The sequence below is a fragment of the Lynx rufus genome, unplaced genomic scaffold, assembly GCF_022079265.1.
Source record: "Lynx rufus isolate CCGP_SWC_20201006 ecotype Redwood Valley unplaced genomic scaffold, mLynRuf1.p SCAF_7, whole genome shotgun sequence".
NCBI classification, from domain to species: domain Eukaryota; kingdom Metazoa; phylum Chordata; class Mammalia; order Carnivora; family Felidae; genus Lynx; species Lynx rufus.
The window spans coordinates 45221256-45241067 of NW_025814889.1; the positions used below are offsets into that span (position 1 = coordinate 45221256).

Below are 19812 nucleotides of genomic sequence, written 5' to 3' on the forward strand. Positions count from 1 at the left end.
TGAATAATCCAGTTTAAAATTGGACAGAAAGCATGAATAGACATTTTCCCACAGAAGACATACAAATGGCCAACAGACTCATGAAAAGATCCTCAACATGACTGATCATCAGGAAAATACAAATGAAAACTAAAATGAGATATTACCTCACACCTGTCAGAACGGCTAACATCTGCAACACACAAGAAATAGCAGGTGTTGGTGAGGATGTGGAGAAAAGGGAACCCGTTTGCGCTGTTGGTGGGCATGCAAGTTGGTGCAGCCACTCTGGAATACATCATGGAAGTTCCTCAAAAAGGAACTACCCTACGACCCAGCAATTGCACTCCTGGGTATTTACCCAAAGAGTACAAGAACACTAATCCAAAGGCGTACACACACCTCTATGTTTATAGCAACATTATTTACAATAGCTAAATTATGGAAGCAGCTCAAGTGTCCATTGACTGATGAATGGAAAGATAAGAGTTGAGATGATGATGATGATAGATAATAGATAGATAGATGACAGATGCATAGATAGATAGATAGATAGATAATAGATAATAGGTAGGTAGATAGGTAGGTAGATAGATAGATAGATAGATAATGGAATACTACTTTCACAGCCATAAAAAAAGAATGAAATCTTGCTATTTGCAATGGTTCGGATGGAGCTAGAGTGCATCATGCTAAGCAAAATAATAACAGTCAGAGAAAGACCAAAACCATATGATTTCACTCATATGTGGAATTTAAGAAACAAAACAAAAATGCAAAGGGAAAATATGAGGGAGGGAGAGATAAATCAAGAAAGAGCCTCTTAATGATAGAGAAGAAACTGATTAGCAGGGGGAAGGAAGGTGCGGGAATGGGTTAAATAAGTGATGGGGATTAAGGAGTTCACATCTTGTGAGGAGCACAGAGTGTTGTACAGAAGTGTTGCATTACTATATTATATACCTGAAACTAATGCAACACTATATGTAAACTAATGAGAATTAAAATAAAAACAACAATAATAATAAGCCTCAACCCTTTCTCACACCCAAAAATTAACTTGAAATGAGTACAGACTAAACATATAAATCAAAACTATAAAGCTTCTAGCAGAAAACATTGGAGAAAAATCTCTGTGACTTTAACGTAGGCAAAGATTTCTTAGATAAGGCATAAAAAGCACCAAAAAAGAAAAAAAAAAAAAAAACCACATTAGGCTTCATCGAAAATGTAAGACTTTTGCTTCCGGGAAGACACCACTAAGAAAATGAAAAAGAAGAGGGGCCCCTGGGTGGCTCAGTCGGTTGAGCATCCCACTTCGGCTCAGGTCATGATCTCACGGTTTGTGGGTTCGTCCCCACAGCAGGCTCTGTGCTGACAGCTCAGAGCCTGGAGCCTGCTTTAGATTGTGTCTCCTTCTCTCTCTCTCTCTCTCTCTCTGCCCCTCCCCCACTCTCATTCTGTCTCTCTCTCTCTCAAAAATAAATAAACATTAAAAAAAAATGAAAAGAGAAGACAGACTGAGAGAAAGTATTGCAATACATATATCTAACAAATAATCTGTATACAAATTACATAAAGAGTACTCATAACTCCAACTTAAAACAAGACTTAACGGACACTTCAATGGGCTAAAAACTAAACAGACACTTCACAAAAGAAGATCTACAAATGGCCAAAAAACGCATGAGAAGATGCTCAATGTTATTAGTCTTCAGGGAAATGCAAATTAAAGAATACAGTGAGATACCATTACACATCTACCATAATGGCTAAATTTTATTTTTTTTTAACGTTTATTTATTTTGGGGACAGAGAGAGACAGAGCATGAACGGGGGAGGGGCAGAGAGAGAGGGAGACACAGGAATCGGAAACAGGCTCCAGGCTCTGAGCCGTCAGCCCAGAGCCCGACGCGGGGCTCGAACTCACGGAGCGCGAGATCGTGACGTGAGCTGAAGTCGGACGCCCAACCGACTGAGCCACCCAGGCGCCCCATAATGGCTAAAATTTTAAAAGACTTATAGTATCAAGTACTGGCAATGATCTGGAGCAACTGGGACTCTCATATGTTGCTACTGGGAAAGTAAAATGTTGCAACCACACTGGAAAACAAACTAGAAGTTTCTTATGAAATTAAACATGCACTTACCATAGGACTCAACTATCAAACTCCTAGGTATTTAATAATTTTAAAAAATGATCTCAAAATTGGGGTGCCTGGGTGGCTCACTCGGTTGAGCATCTGACTTCAGCTCAGGTCATGACCTCATGGTTTGTGAGTTCGAGCCCCACGTCGGGCTCTGTGCTGACAGCTCAGAGCCTGGAGCCTGCTTCAGAGTCTGTGTCTCCCTCTCTCTCCCTGCTCACACTCTGTCTCTGTCTCTGTCTCAAAAATAAACAAACACTTAAAAATTTAAAAAAAATCTCAAAATAAATAAATGAACTTAAAAGGGGGGGAGGAGGGCACCTGGGTGGCTCAGTAGATTGAACGTCAGACTGTTCATTTCAGATCAGGTCATAATCTCATGGTTCATGAGATGGAGCCCTGCCTCAGGCTCTGTGCTGTAAGCACAGTTTAGGATTCTCTCTCTCCTCTCTCTGCCTCCCTCCCACTAGTACATGCAGATGCTCTCTCTCTCTTTCTCTCTCTCTCTCTCAAAATGAATAAAAAAAACTTAAAAAAAAATGAAAACACATGTCCACACAGAAACTTATACAAAAGTATTCATGACAGGTTTATTCATAATAGACAAAAATAAGAACTACATCAAATATCCATAGGTGGGTGAATAAACTCTGGTACATTGGTACAATGGAATACTATTCAGAAAAAAAAAAAGAATGAACTACTGATACATGAAAGAGTACATGATTATGAAATTCTCTCACAGTCAAAACTAATCCTTTAGTGACAGATGTGTAACTGGTTGTCTGGGAACCAGTGGGTAGTGAGAGGGAAGAAAGGAACTTTTGCAGGTGATAGAAATGTTCTATGTCTTGACCCGATGGTGTTTAAGAGATGTATACATTTGTTAAAAACCCACTGACCTCGTGACTTAAAATGGATGCGTTTTATTGCATGAAAGAATAACTCAATAAAGTTGTATTTTAAAATGTCAAGGTCAAGGAAAACAAAGAACCCTGAGGAATTCTCCCAGAGTAAAGAAACATCACAACTGGGGCACCTGAGAGGGGGGTTCAGTCAGTTAAGCAAGTGACTCTTGATTTTGGCTCAGGTCATGATTCCAGGGTCGTGAGATCGTCTTGCGTTGGGCTCAGCACTGAGCATGGAGCCTGCTCTCTCTCCCTGTGGCTCTCCCCCTCTCACGCTCTCTCTCTCTCTCTAAAATAAAATGTAAAAAAAAACCAAAAAGGTACATCACAACTAAATGTATCATATGACCCTGAAACGTGCAGGAAAAATGCCTATAAATGATATAATCAGGATAGTTGACAAATTTGAATATGGGTTATAGATGAAAACACAGTACTCTGTCAATGCTAAATTTCTTGGTTTTGATAATTTTACTATGGTTATACAAGACAAAGTACAATTCTAATAAAACATTTAGGAAAGGGACATAATGACCCCGATTTATTATCAAACAGGTGAGCAGGGTGGGGGGAGGGGAGAGAGAGAAGGACCATAAAGTACAGATAGAACAAAATATTAACAAATGGTAAATGTGCAAAGACTATATGAAAGGGCTTTTTTTCATTTTTTTAATGTTTACTTATTTTTGAGAAAGAGAAAGACAGAGTGTGAGCAGGAGAGGGGCAGAGAGAGAGAGAGGGAGATACAGGATCTGAAGCAGGCTCCAGGCTCTGAGCTGTCAGCACAGAGCCCGACGTGGGGCTCAAACTCACAAACCATGAGATCATGACCTGAGCCAAGGTCGGATGCTTAACCAACTCAGCCACCCAGGTGCCCCATGAGAGTTTCTATACTGTTGTTTCAACTATTCAGGAAGTATAAAATTATAGCAAAAGAAAAACATTTTAATGAGAGGTGATTATCTAGATGGGAGAGGGGAGGCTAGATAACTATTTTTTAGTTCTTAATCGTGCCATCCCTCAAAGCCGAGGCTATTTAAATGATTCATCCTATTAATAAGGAAAGACCTAGCCTATTAATAAGGAAAAGACTAGACTATCAGAGATGTCTAATTGCTTCAGGGAAATAGAAAGAGAGAATTTCTCAGGGCCATTAAAGAGAGGGGAAATTGCTCTCCAAAGACAAAATCTTGCCCTCTTCCTCAAGAAAAGATCAGGTATCTGATTTCTTAAATCATAGTCCAAAAAGAACATTTTCTTCTTTCTCTAACTCATCTCCGTTTCCACAGTAAACTAAGTCCTGCTATCAAAAACATTAGTTTGTAAATAATCACAAATTATCACAGCAACAAACAAAAAAAATTACAAAATTCTATCTCATCTTTTCTTATAATTATTGAAGCAGGGAAAGAAAATATCACCAATTGTCTTCTCACAGATACAATTGTACATCTGGGAGCACTCAGCATTTGTTATTCTTGTTGAAGATAAAAATGCACATTGTCCTCTCCCAGAAATATTCATGAATGCATAGTGCCTGTAGAACAGAAAGCATATACGCTCAGCTGTTTAATTCTGAAGCTGACAATAACATAAATTATAATTTTTTAAGTCCATTGCCTAAATATCTAGAAAATGGAAATATTATAACTTCATCAGTAAAAGATTTTCTTTTGGTCTTAGCCTATTAAACAGAATATCAACCTTTTGATCCCATAATAATCTCTCATTTTATTTTACACTGGGAATTTTTGTTAGAAGGCAAAATTACCTTGCAATATTGCTATGGAGTCACGATACAGTAAGCCTGCTTTCCATCCCTCATATAATTTGTATTTGCTATGTATTTGAATATCCAAATCTCTTACAGAAAGAAAAGAAAGAAAGAAAGAAAGAAAGAAAGAAAGAAAGAAAGAAGGAAGGAAGGAAGGGAGATAAATGAAACTATCTTGTGAGGCATGGGCAGAAAGCATAAGATGTATTAAATATATATGGATAAGTAAATCAGTAAACTTGGAGACATGTCAGGTATATATACAATAAATAGAGCATAGGAAAGGAAGAAAGAACCAAGCAGCACTAAATGTCTCACTCAAATATACACTATGAACAGAGATACTCAACATCCATGAGGTCTTAAACTCACCTCCCACTGATGACATGCATACTGGCCCTCTGCCTAAAAAAACCCAAATAAAATCCATACCTGCTCAGCAGGTTCACTGAAAAGCTGCAGTTGTGGCCGGGCTTACGTGTTCCTGACTCTCCCCAATAGAGAAAATGTGTATGCTGGCCATAGAACCTTCTGTTTGGTGGGCCCTCTTAGTCAAAACTCAAGTGATGTCCTAGAAACCACACCATTATCATGAAAGCGGTATGCAGAAGAATCAGGCCATATGAAGATTACTTAAACCAGGATTCGAGTGATCCTTTTACCTGCTGGCACCCTATCCTGAGTTTGACAATTGATCCCATTCCAGCCCACTGTGAAAAGCTATCCCATTTCTTTCCCCTTGCATAGTGCTATTTGTTTTAAATTGATTTGATTAATTGTACAATTTAGGCATCTTAATTTGGCCCATGAGCCTTTCTGTTCTATGCTTCTGAGGTCTTTGCCTAGAAGTGTACTCACTACGACTATATTGAAGTAATCTCCTTCATGACATCTCTTGTAAGTTTGCAGCCCAAAATCACACTACTTGTAGGACCTAAATTTAGAATTAAAAGTGGCCCAGATACACCATACCCCAAGGTATCCAAAAACAGCTAATTATTCCTTGGAAAAGCAACCTTCATCTCAGTCCCCAAATAATTTCCACAGCAGCTCAAAAAGAAAAACAAAAATCACTAAACACTACAAAGGAAATGACACCATGAACAAAAGCAAGCAGAAACAATAGAGTAGACCCACAGACTTCAAATATTAGAATTATCGGATACCAAATATAAACAAGTATGTTTGATATCTTTCAAAAGACAGTTTGAAAATATGAGTAACTAGCAAGATTTGAAAACTTAAAACAGAACCCCTAGAAATCAAAAGTGTAACAATTAAGATTTTTTAAAAATCATTGAGCAATTTAAAAGAAGATTATAACTAAATATAAACCCAAGCGTTTACAAAACACTGCACTTCAAAATAAAACTTTAAGGGTGCCTAGCTGACTCAGTTGGAAAAGCATGCGACCAGGGCCATGAGGTTGAGCCCCATATTGGGTATAGAGATCACTTACTCACTTACTTGCATAAAGAAACAAACTCAAAATAAAACCATAGTGAAGGTATATGTATGCATGTGTGTGTGTATACTCATGTATATTTATGTCTATAAATAATATAACTAACAATATACAGATCATATGATGTGATAATATTTCACACATATCGAAAATATCCTAAGTCAAAAATGCATTTAATACACCTAACCTACTAAGTTAGCCTAGCATGCCTTAAATATGATCAGAACACCGATGTTAGCCTTTAGTTAGGCAAAACCATCTAACACAAAGCCTATTTTATACTCAAGTGTTGAGTATCTCCAGTGATTTGTTGAATCCGATAGTGAAAGTGAAAACCAGAATGGTTGGATGGGTACAGGATGGTTGTAAGTGTCCTGGTTGGTGATCTTGTGATCACGTGGCTGACTGGGATCACGTGGCTGACTGAGAGCTGCAGCTCCCAGCATCACAAGAGATCATACTGCACATCACCAGCCCAGAAAAAGATCATATGAAATTTTCAAAGTACAAATTCTACTGCATATTGCTTTCACATTATTGTAAAGTAGAAAAATTATAAGTCAAACCATTATAACTCAGGGACCATCTACAAAGGTGTGTCAGATGAATTTGGGGTATCCTCAAAATACTCATCTGTCATTGTGGGAGGGATCACTATAATTCAGTCAGAATGAGGTACTTTATAATTTTGGTTTATTTTGTGTGTGTCATAACACATACGTCTGAGCATGTGCCTAGGATCATAATTTTGTTAATAATCTGCATGACATTTCCCTTCCTTTTTAATTATACTTCCTAAAACATTTTCTTAATCATTCTACTTGTTCTTACCAATGACCTCTGTGGGAAAACTGTGGGAAACAAGACAAGATTCTTTTTAGATACAGATACATCCTGATTCCAACACCAATGCTGGAGTTTGAATGCATTCATTCCAGAGACTTACATCCCCAAAAGTGGGTCACTGTCAATCCATTTCCATTTTCTTTCTCCTCGATTATATGATAATCCAATCCAGTAGTAATTCCTATAAGTTTGGGTTTGAATGAAGGTCTGTAAAGGAAACAAAACATATCATGTGACTAGCTCCCATCGGTTAGATAAATGAAAAAACCAGATAAAGGTCCCAGCTATTTCTATGGCTGGTACTCTGCTATGTTCCATACCATCCTTCATCTCTACTTCCTAGAAAACCCTCTCTTCCCATCCATCCCTGTGCTTTTATCTTCTGAAGTAATTATTTATCATAGATTATTTACTTAGTATTAAAAATGGCTGCCAAGGGGTTCCTGGGTGGTTCAGTCAGTTAAGCATCCAACTCTTGATTTCAGTTCAGGTCATGATCTCACTGTCATAAGATTGAGCCCCAAGTTGGGCTCCATGCTGGGCATGGGGCCTGCTTAAGATTCTCTCTCCCTCTCTCTCTGCTCCTCCCCTGCTCATGCTCTCTCTCTCTCTCAAATAAAATTAAAATTAAAATTAAAATTAAAATTAAAAGGAGAACTCCTGGGGTGCCTGGGTGGCTCAGTCAGTTAAGCATCTGACTGTCTGTTTCAGCTCAAGTCATGATCTTGTGGTTTCATGAGTTCAAGCCCCGCATCAGTCTCCGAGCCTGCTTGGGATTCTCTCTGTCCCTCTCTGCCCCTTCCCCACTCACACTGTGTCTGTGTCTCTCAAATAAATAAGTAAACTTAAAAATTAAAAAAAAAAATGGAGCACTCTTTTAAAAAAATTTTTTTAATAGAATAAAAACAAAAATGGCTGCCAGTCTCATGAATTATTTAAAACACGAAAAAAATGTAAATTTAAGTATCTAACAATAGACTTGTTAAATAATTTATGACACTATGAAACTACTCAAAATCATGCTCCAGAAAAATATTTAAGGATACTGACAGTGATCATTACATATTCGTAGATGAAGAAAGGAATTTTCAAAACAAATTTATTAAAATAAGTATATATAAGAAGTTGTGCATCAGAGCTGAGAAAGGCTTGCTATAGTTTAGTAGTTAGAAAGGGTGAAGGGAAAAGGGGTAGTATTTGGAAATATTTGCTATGTCAAAAAATGTAATATATCAAAGTGGCATATAATGTCTGATCAAATGTGTGAGTGTATTTTAAAATATAGGTTTAAATTTAAGTGGGTTTTACTGCAACAAACAAAAATAATTTTATGACTTCATATCATAATTTTTTTTATGTTGTGATTTAAAACATCTATTAGATTTGCATATAAATTTTGTGTTGTTTCTCTAAGTGATAAGTAGACGTTTCAGACTGATCTTTGAAAACATTTCTCAGTAAAAAACATTCTGTGTATGTGGATAGTTTTTATTGGTAATTAACTTAAAAGATAATTTTGATATTGTCACTTTATTTTCTCTTTTTACAATTCATTTTAAAAATATATACATCGATACGATATATTAGAATATTGATCAAATAAATGTTATGTACAGATGCAATGAAAATCACCATTAGGCTAATTCGTAAAACTGTTATCACTTTTACGTTACTCATTATTATCTCCATTTTGCAGCTGGAAAAACTGAGACCCAGACGCCAAGTAATTCACCCAAGGTCACTTAGTTAGAAAGTGGCAGAACTGGATTTTGCCTGATACCAAGCAGTCTGGCTCCTGGATTCCTAATAGTACCTACTGGATCAGATTGCCTCCAGGTTCTTAGTTGCCACCTTAGAAGGATAAATAACCACTGCTTCCAGGCTGCAAATACCAAAGTGTTAAGAGCTCTATTGAAGGAGAGCCATGCTTTTCAGTGAGCTGTTCTGAAGATGCCTTAGAAAAGGAAATGAATGCAAAACTCCAAAGTGAATCTTCAAGGGGGTTTTCCATTTTGGAAATATTAATGGTCATCATGAATAGATAATATAGGAATGCTTAGTAAGTGGCAGCATCATATATGCCCATCAGTAGGCAGGGTTTTCCAGAACGCTTAACCTTCTTAACTACACAACTTGTGCTCACTCAATAGATACAACCCAGAGGATAACTGAAGGTCCCTCTGTCTGGATTGCCACATCCTCATCATCTTGGGTCCAGGGGTAAGAGACCTGGTGCAAGAAAATAAAAGGGAATGTAACAGTCCATGTTACCAGTTCATCTTGATCATTTATCTTCAGAAGAAATGAATTATAGCTTTGGCATGTCTGTTTACATCCCTTCCAGTTTTTATATTCAGGAATAAAATAGTAACACTTTATTCCACAACAGGACCAGTCGCTTTCATAGAGTTTGCCTGCAATATATAAGGTGAAACATTACCTGCTATTCCATTAAGCAGAGCCATATATTTATCAGCCCTCCATAACTAAGTAAAATCTTAGTATCATCAATAATGACAATATTACGTTCATCAAGATTCTGGAATGCAAGGAGATAGCTCTCATATTCCTTGCAGCACTATTCACGACAGCCAAGATATGAAAACAACCTTGAGTGTCCCTCAATGGATGAATGGATAAAGAAAATGTGATATATACAATCAATAGAATACTCTTCAGCCTTTAGAAAAAGGAAATCCTGCATAGGCAACAGCATGGATTAACCTTGAGGATATTATGCTCAATGAAATAAGCCAATCACAGAAGTACAAATACTCCATGATTCCACTTATATGAGATACAAAAAATAGTCAAATTCAGAGAAACAGAAAGTGGAAGGTGGTTGCCAGTGGCTACAGGAGGGGGAAGTAAGGAGTTTTTTGTTCAATGGGTATATAGTTTCAGTTGTGCAAGATGATTAAGTTCTAAAGATCTGTGAAATGCCTTTGGTTAACAATACTGAAGTGTGCACTGAAAAACTTGTTAAAAGGGTGAATCTTGTGTGTTCTTACCCACTCCCAAAAAGAGAGACATGAGAAAACTTTTGGAGGTAATGGATATGTCTATTACCCTGATTATGGATGATTTTACAGATATATGCATATGTCCAAACTTGTCAAATGATATACAGTAAATATGTGCAACTTTTGCATGTTAATAATACCTCAAGAAAGCTGTTTTTTTTTTGTTTTTTTTTTTAATTTTTTTTTTTCAACGTTTATTTATTTTTGGGACAGAGAGAGACAGAGCATGAATGGGGGAGGGGCAGAGAGAGAGGGAGACACAGAATCGGAAACAGGCTCCAGGCTCTGAGCCATCAGCCCAGAGCCCGACGCGGGGCTCGAACTCACGGACCGCGAGATCGTGACCTGGCTGAAGTCGGACGCTTAACCGACTGCGCCACCCAGGCGCCCCAAGAAAGCTGTTTTTAAAACAATAAAAGTAAGTTTTTAAACAGATAATGGGGGCGCCTGGGTGGCTCAGTCGGTTAAGCCTCCGACTTCGGCTCAGGTCATAATCTCATGGTTCGTGGGTTCGAGCCCCGAATCTGGCTCTGTGCTGACAGCTCGGAGCCCGGAGCCTGTTTCGGATTCTGTGTCTCCCTCTCTCTCTGCCCCTCCCCCACTCACGCTCTGTCTCCCTCTGTCTCAAAAATAAATAAACATTAAATAATAATAATAATAAAATTTAAAAAAAATAAAAAGATTCTGGAATGTCTTCTAAATAAAAGAAACATTCTTTGGGATTTTTTTCTTTTCCTCATATATTTTATAATGTATCAAATTTTTGAAATAGCATTGATTCTTTAATAACAGAGAAGATAAATTCCTACAACCTACCATATTGAAATGATATTAAATATGCAAAATCTTTGTAAACTCCAAATCCTAAACAAATATTTAATAGTTGTTAATTAACCAGGTCAGTTCATTCCACCATTATACATGATAACAGAGTTTATTATGTGAGATTTAATATTCTTATCTCTTGGATGTTTTTAATGGTATTATCACACCGAGTTGCACAAACATCAACACATAGGCAAAACTTGCAGGAGCACTGCAGAGAGCATACAGGCCAAATATCTCAACTCAAGGCAGAATGGGAACACACGCACACAATCATCTTTCCAAGAGCATCCAAATGAAAGGCATTGTGCCCATTTTAGCCGAAGTACGTTTTTACTTATAGCCTCCATATTTCATGTCAGCAACAAAGCGGAGTGCCTAATTTGCCCACAGGTCCAAAATGATCCAAGTTTTCAGGGAAGCTGACACACGATTTCACCTTCTGGGAGCAGTAGAAATGCAGGGCTTGTCATTGAGTTTGGGGGAAATATAGAGCCCTACTAATCCAAATGGCTCCTGGAGTCTCAGTCTCATATTTGATACAGGCAAACCTGAACACTCATATTACATCTCAGAAGTAGAAATAAAAAGTTGCCTGGTAAACCTAGACCACTAGCATAGATCGCAAACCTGTCTATTTAGCCTCAAACCTTCTGGGAGGGGAAGAAATAAAAGAAAATCATGCAATCTTCCCTTCCCTCCATACCTATATTTTTTCTCTGGCATGTCCTTTCTATAAAATCCTGCTTCATTTTCTGCTGAAGACTTTCATTTTCACGACTGTTACATTCCAAAATCTTATTTGTCAAAAGTTGCTCCTTGAAGTAGCTGTCATTTTGCACAATTTGGTACTCTTGACTCAAATTTCTTATCTTTTCCCTCTGCTGATGGTTTTCTTGAATATACTGAAAAACTAAAATTAATAGCATAGATATAATATAAAAGTACTCATACGGCTTAACTGTTAAAATGTAAGACAAAGGAAAGTCTCACTTTGATAACCAACCCATTTCATTACTTTAAATGAGTAATTTGACATTTAGAAAGTAACACCTCAATAAACTAACCATAGAAATGGAACCACCAAATTTCACACTGTTAGTAACCTGAGTGTAGAATAAATAAATAAAATTATGATGGTAACACCTTATAATTCAGTTTTGTTTTTTTTTAAAAGTTAGTGCATCATTTATAAATAGGTACCAAAGTAAAAATCAGTCAATCAACTTTTAACAACACATCTGAGCATGAAAAACTGTGCTGAGACACATAAGGAAATAGCATCATTGTTATTGGAGGAGATAGAATATCCACAGAAGAAAAGAGAGAAAGATTTAAATATGTACATTTATCTGAGTGTAACATATTAGTAATTTTCTCGAAAAATGTCAAGAAATTCAAATAAAAGATAACAGTTGAATTTAAGGGGCACCTGGGTGGCTCAACTAGTTAAGCATCTGACTCTTTGTTTTGGCCTCAGGTCATGATCTTGCAGTTTCCTGGGTTCAAGACCCATGTGGGGCTCTGCATTGGCAGCTCGGAGCCTGCTTGAGATTCACTCTCTCCCTCTCTCCCTGCCCCTCCCCCACTCACGCTGTCTCTGTCTCTCTCAAAATAAATAAATAAACTAAAAAAACATTTAAAAAGTTGTATTCAAGATCATCTAATGTCCATGTACAGAATCACTCTTTCCACTAAACTATATCTTCATTAAATACTTAAAAAAACATCACAAGAAAGTCTTAATTTCTTCTGAACAGCTATTTCTTGAAGAATGTTTAAGAATCACAGTGATCTAAACTCAGAAGTCAGAATATGACTAAGTCCTGTAACTGGAGGAATGTTATCATGTACTATACACAGTAAGACAACTCCCTGAACCACAGAGTCACTGGAATAGGTAAGTAACATGAAAATAGCACTGTGACATGTCTATGGAAAAAATCACCCAGCAAGAGCCACCTGGGACATTCCCTGATGGGAGTCGGGAACAATTAATGGAGCACAATTAATATTTGCACAATTAGCGTTCCCTGCTATTTACTCAGGCTTGAAGGATATATTTCAATTACTCACTCTTTGTCCCCAACACTGCAACTGTCACCGATAGTAGTAAACAGAGGATCCCAAGAATCACTGCAATGAGATGCCAGGGCACTGAAAACTCTTTAAATAAAAAGAAAGATAATTATCAGGGGCAGAGCATGGCCCCTACTAACCTTAGCCTGGGATACCATTTGAAACAAAGAGACAATCTTCCCTAAAATTTTTACAAAAATATATCATACCAATTGATTTAAATTCATAACCTAATAATTACAGTTTTAAAGTCTCAGATTTTTGGGGCGCTTGGGTGGCTCAGTCAGTTGAGCATCTGATTCTTGATTTTGGCTCAGGTCATGATCCCAGTGTCATGGAATCCAGCCCTGTGTCAGGCTCAGCAAGGAGCCTGCTTGAGATTCTCTCTCTGCCCCTCTCCCTTTTATGAAAAATAAAAATAAGGTCTCAGACTTCTGACTGATATACACCCACTGTAGAAATACTACACATAAGAACAGTCCAATAGGATTTTAAAAGTACTTCCCTTACTAAATAGAGAGCTGTCCAATGACTATGCTGTCACTTGAAACTAAGGTACATTGCATGTCAACTATCCTTCAATTTAAAAAAATCTAACCAAGTTTTCAAAAAGAAGCACAGAAGGCAATAGACATAATACACATTTATAAGAATCCACACGGACATTGTATACTCTTTCCTGTGATCACAACTAATCATGAAGAGGAACAAAAAAGCAGTCAATATTCTTGAGGAATTGGTAGCCAACAGTGGATATTCTGAAGCTGGAAATGTGATTGGGATCTATCCTTAAACGAGTTTCTAGAAATAGGGGGGCCTGGGTGGCTCAGTTGGTTGAGCATCCGACTTCAGCTCAGGTCATGATCTCACAGTTTGTGAGTTCCAGCCCCACATCAGGCTCTGTGCTGACAGCTCAGGGCCTGGAGCCTGCTTCGGATTCTGTGTCTCCCTCTCTCTACCCCTCTTCTGCTCGCATTCTGTCTGTCTCTCTCAAAAATAAATAAACATTAAAAAAAATTTTTTTTAATTTCTAGAAATCAAATTTCCTTTCTTTTTCATCAATTCTATTTTTCCCTAGACAATATTATATTTAGCCTCCTATTTTTGAGGTCCTTGATCTGAAAACTGTATCTCTGTCACTAAATTAAAACAGTAAAAGTCATTCTCACTTTAGAGCTCGTGATAATATTTGAAGGTAGAACAGAAAAGAGAACAGAAAAAAAAATGAATGCTCCTTCTGTTTCTTCATTGCTGTTAAGGTTTGGTAAATATTTAAGACACCTAAAACACCTTCTATCTGAATAAAAACATTGTTTCTAACAAATATTGTCATTTTTCAAGCAGTCTCTAAGACCTTTATTTCTCTAGGAAATGCAGTGTTTTCTTGAGAATGTAATCTGTCCTTCACTTTTAATGGCCTCAAAAATTCCTCTTGATCAGAAATTTGAATAAAAACATTTTATTGGCTTTATGAATCTAAAAGAATTCATCAATTTCTCCATTCTCACAAACTTAAAAAAAAAAAAAAAAAAAGACTTGCTCTGCTACCTACGCCATTATCATTTCCTATCACCATTTGAGAACCTGAAGGACAGACAGGAACTTTTTTTCAAACGTCAAAGTTTGAAAGAGATGCTTAAGACACATACCTTTGTCATCAGTTTTCCCAGGCCTTTGAGTCCTACCTGGCCTTATTCTATTTTGTGACTCTGAAGGAGACTGAAGAAATCTCAGGGTGGAATAAATCACTTTCTGATCGCTCATCTCTACAGGAAGAAGGGAAACGTGTTTTGCATTAAAACCTCACAACAGGATGATTTCTTTCCAAAGAAAAATTACAGTGTCAGTCTATAGAAATATACAAGAAACATACCTAGAAGTGTGTGTGTGTATCTGTATGTGTAAGGGGAGGTGTGTTTAACTCCTTCAAGTGCACAAAGCATGTGGACTGAGCCTGATATATACAGGAAAGCGAAAACCTTTCAATATTTCTGTTAAACTCATTTATACTTCTAGTGATTATTGCCATTATGATTAGAAATACAGAAAGGTGTTTTTTTTTTAATCTACCAATACACTGAATAGGCTGAGTCATATTCACTCAGCCAATTTAACTCCAAATGTTCAATGTACATATACAAATGTTGGGCAAATTTGAGGCACCATTGTAAATTACTGAGACCATTTTAAAACTATCAATTCAAAAAACAAAAATTCTGTTTCTGAAGTTCTGAAAAAATATAAGTATCTTGCCTTAAAAAGCCTTAATATACACATTCAGATCTATATATAAATATTACAAAGTTCTCGCATTCTTTTCAGTTATGACATGACTCTACTAGAGTGTTTCCCAAAATACATCCCATAAACCATCTGCAAAAGAATTATTAAGGGTTAACATCACAGATTGCTCAATAATCTGATTCCAGTGCCCCATGCAAGGTGTGTGGAATAAAAATCTCTTAGGGGTGCCTGGGTGGCTCAGTTGGTTGAGCATTTGATTCTTGATTTTGGCTCAGGTCATAATCCCAGGTAGCCCCATGTCGGGCTCTGTTTTGAGTATCGAGCCTACTTAAGATTCTCTCTCTCTCTCTCTCTCTCTCTCTCTCTCTCTCCCTGCCCCACTCCCCCACTTGCACATGCTCTCTCTCTCAAAACAAAAATAAATTAATTAAAAAATAACGATTAAAAAAATCTCTTAGTTGGAGCCAAGACTCCTGTATTTTTAATCCCAAATGATTCCATGTATATTTGAATTTTAGAAATAATGTTCTAGTGTATGATGTTGCCACAGAAGCCTCTGTGAAAATAAAATTTGTCAATAGGCAGTCATTAGTTAATATCCATAAAGGATTTGAGCTATATTAATATCAATATAACAAGAAATTATTAAATAGTAAATGTCTAAAATTTACCTTGGTTCTTATATTAATCAGTGTGAAGAGATGATATCTAAGGAGCAGAAAACGTGGAAAACAAATTGCACATGTAACTATATCCTTTTTCAATTTTTTAATTAATTTCTAAAATTTTCTAACTTCTTCACATTTTCCCTAATTTCCTAAGGAACAGGAATGTTTTCACTTATTCAGTCCTTTAAGATGGATAATATGTAAGTAATTCAACATAAAGCAAAACACGCAGCATATTGAGAAAAAGGAAATAGCTTCCCGTGAATGCTGCAATAGTTTTCACATCCTTTAGAGTTCATGCAGTTCTGATGTGATCATTAGAAAATTCTTTTCTAGCAATCCCGTATCCATGCCAAGCCACTTGTAATAAAATGCCATATTCCTAGCATCTTTTTTCCTGAGAATTTTTTCTTTATAAGTGGGACTAGTAGGATACTCAGATAACAAAGATAAGAGAAAGCAAAAGCAAATGTTACCTGTGTCTATGCCAGGCAGTGATGCAGGTGGAGAACACTGATCCAGAAATGCGGTGGAAGAAGCTGGCCTTTCCAATCCTGGATCCCTTGTGTGCGTCAGGACTATAAGACAGAAGGCAGAAATGAATTGTCTCTGAATGGTGCTCACACTACAAAAATCAGTGCCCCTCCTCTTGACCAAAGTGGTGAAAGGAAATTATATCAAAAGGCTGATGTTGAGGTATATCTTCCTCCATTTCAACTAACCAACCACTTCGAACTCTTTGCAAAGTAACAGTCAAAATCAATTATTTGAGGACTGAACATATAAATGAACACAGTTTTGTTCTAAATTCTAAGTAACTAAATTCTTTAACTCTTAAATAGCCTGTTAGAAACTTTGTCTTCAATGTTGCTATTTGAAAAAAATGTATTATTTCTTTTCTCCATTTATGTGTACTACAGATAAATGTATTTTAGAAATTGTTTTTACATGTCCATAATTCCACTACAAAAATTTTGGCATATATTCTTCTAGTTTTTCTATCCACACACTGGGTTTATTATCAAAGTTGGAATCGTTCCATACATGATGTTTTTGATTATTTCCTAATAAATGTTTCCTCATTTAAAAAATATTCATCTACAATGTGATTTTAAAAATCATATATAGTCATTACCCAGACAGATTATATCACAATTTATTCAGGCAATCCCCTACGGTTGGGCATCTGGGTGGTTTCCATGTTTTTTGCTAACATAAAAAATATTTGGCCTTATTTTTGAATACTGTCTTAGGAAAAATGTTTAAACATAAAATTATGGGATCGATACGTTAAAGAACTTTGATACATATTGCCAAATGCCTTCCAGTGAAGTTGCTCCCATTTATACATCACTAGGTGTGTGAGAAAATGCTCACATTTGATCTTTTAAGAAGAGATACTATTGAAGTATTCTTCCACTCGAGTTTTGTGCGTGAACCTTACTTTGTGAAGATCTTCAACCTTCCAGCTAAAGGAAATTCATCTCTGCAACTGTTTCTATGAGTCAGACCTTACCAGAATACACCCAAATCTCCCTGAAGTTCATTGTCATGTAATACAGTCCTTGTCAGTCTTCTGACATACAGCTCTATGAAACCAACTGACGTTGCCCTTCACATCACATGATTATGGTTAACGTGGGGTGTGGCAGAGAGGAGTGAGGTGGGATGAGAAACAGAAATTGGTTATGCAGAGACAACTCACCCTTATTTCACCCGACTCTGACCAAATTCCTTGCTTATTCTTTTTTTCCCTTACCACGTCGAGCCACAACCAAAGCATTGTCCTTTAGAAGGATTTCTCATTCTTCAGTTTGCTCATGCTGCCCACCTCACTTCCATGCTACTTTACAAACACAGCTACTGACTGTTCTGACCGCTAGGACCAACATGTCTAGGTTATGTTGCCGGTGTTTGGCCCCACTTCTGTCCCCAAAGCGGTCCTGAATCTCTGAATCACCACTTGTCATCACGTGCAGGCACTCAGCTGAAATACCTCCCAGAGGCTAATTTAATTCAATAAGACAAAGCAAAGTTGCATGGGTAGGTTCTGGACACTTCAAGAATACACACTGCTGGGCATTTTCTTGTCTTTACCCCACTCCTGGTTCGACTTTGTTCATCTCCAAACAGAGAAAGATCTTAGCCTTCTATCCTAGCACCAAAAATAAATAAGTAAATAAGTAAATAAATAAAACCAGTTCTGCTGAGAGAACATTGGGAGCAGGGGTGGGAGAAGTATTCATGGTCATCAAAAAGGTGGCAGAGAGAGACACTATCATTTATTGGAGGACCCACTGTACATCCAACCATATCAAAACCTTCCAATGCTGAGAGCTGTTTATTACTGTCCTCATTTTACGAATGAAGTTAATTGACTTGCCGACACCCACGTTCTTGCTAAGTCTTGACCCATGTTTAAAATCAGGCCTCACTGAATACAAAGCACAGACAGAATATGGATTCAGAAGGGCTTAGATTTGCAACAAACCTCATGCTACAAAGCATGAATTCTGGAAGCAGGCAGATGTGGCTTGAAATACCAGCACTAGCTTCCCTGTGAGATGTGGGGCAAGTCACTACCCTTCTATAAAACATCGGGTTCATCACAGTAAGCGAGAATATTTGCCTTCTCAGGTTGTTATGAGAGTTAAGTGAGACCGGGTCTATCAAGTGCCAACCAGACCTGGTAAACACGCAGTAGGCACTCATTACATGTTAAATATTATTATTTGAGGTCCAAGGTTCAAATCCTTTCTAGCTGCAAAAATGTGAACCAGTCACTTGCGATCTTCAAGCCAGTTTCCTCCCATGTTCTATGAGAATATCACTCACTTGATAGACTTGGAAGACTTCAATGAGATTAGCACTACAGATAGGATTTCTCAGACTTCAAAATAAATAGTCATTTTTTCCCTCTCTCTCCCGAGGTTCTATAAATAGCAGAAAAGCCAGGACTGCAATCCAGAAGTCCTGACAGGCTGAGCTAGTTTCTCTGTCCTAACATGTGAGCTTTGGAGTGTAGACGCTCGGAAGAAAGGAGGTGGGAAGGGGCGGGCAGGCACATTAGTACTGGAAAAACATGGGCGGCATCCTACTACCGCCCTAGAAAAACCATTCTGTGCCCTCAGATCTAGCTATTTATATTTTCCTGTCCCTGTGGAGACACTAGTAATGCTGAGCCTTTATTCTGTTTTGATTTACATCCTTATAATTGATGAAAGGGTGGAGAGTTCTCACGATGGAGCCTAGACAGCTGCAGATTGCCTTTTTGCACTTCCATACCTGTCTGTCTTCTCTACATAAACTCTGTGACTACCACGTCTGTCTGGTCCGTTATCGTAACTGCAGCACAGACAAGAGATACCATGCCTACATGTGTGCTTGATGAGCAAGGGGGTTCGAGTTAAGAGGAATTGACTATAAAATCTAGATTTTTCCATTTTAGAGAGAAGCCAGTGAGAGGTCTTCTGAATTCACTTTTGCTCAAAAGACACATAATACATAAAACATATGTATATACAAAGCATTTGTTTACTTACTTCCTGGCTGCTTGGCTGTAAAGCCTTTTTCCATTTGGGAAACCACACAACTTACCTCAACCCCTACTGACAATATTCACTTTGTCAGCTAGGAGCTTAGATCATGGCTTCTAGTCACACCTTCCAGCTTTCTGGTCACACTGTCAAACCTCAGCGGCTTATCATTTCACCACAGCATGCTGTTCCTCCTCTTGAACGTGAAGTATGCCTAGCATAAACACTAGCTCCTACGAAAAGATGGTCTTCCTCCCTCTCCTGAGAAGTGGACCTCACCTAGCCAAGATTCCCACCTCCACGGTTGTTAGACTTAAT

At 37.5% G+C, this 19812-nt stretch overlaps 1 protein-coding gene across 1 annotated transcript; it reads right to left on the bottom strand.

Annotated features, from left to right (window-relative positions):
- Positions 1-4408: 4408 nt before the first annotated feature.
- On the bottom strand, positions 4409-16530 carry LOC124502683 (killer cell lectin-like receptor 2). Its single transcript, XM_047067409.1, has 8 exons — positions 16435-16530; positions 15962-15998; positions 14696-14812; positions 13044-13133; positions 11674-11880; positions 9391-9533; positions 7220-7326; positions 4409-4571 (listed from the first exon to the last, which is right to left on the bottom strand). The coding sequence occupies exons 3-8, from the start codon at positions 14808-14810 to the stop codon at positions 4412-4414; spliced, it is 822 nt and encodes a 273-aa protein (XP_046923365.1). The 5' UTR covers positions 14811-14812; positions 15962-15998; positions 16435-16530; the 3' UTR covers positions 4409-4411.
- Between the last annotated feature and the right edge of the window lie 3282 nt (positions 16531-19812).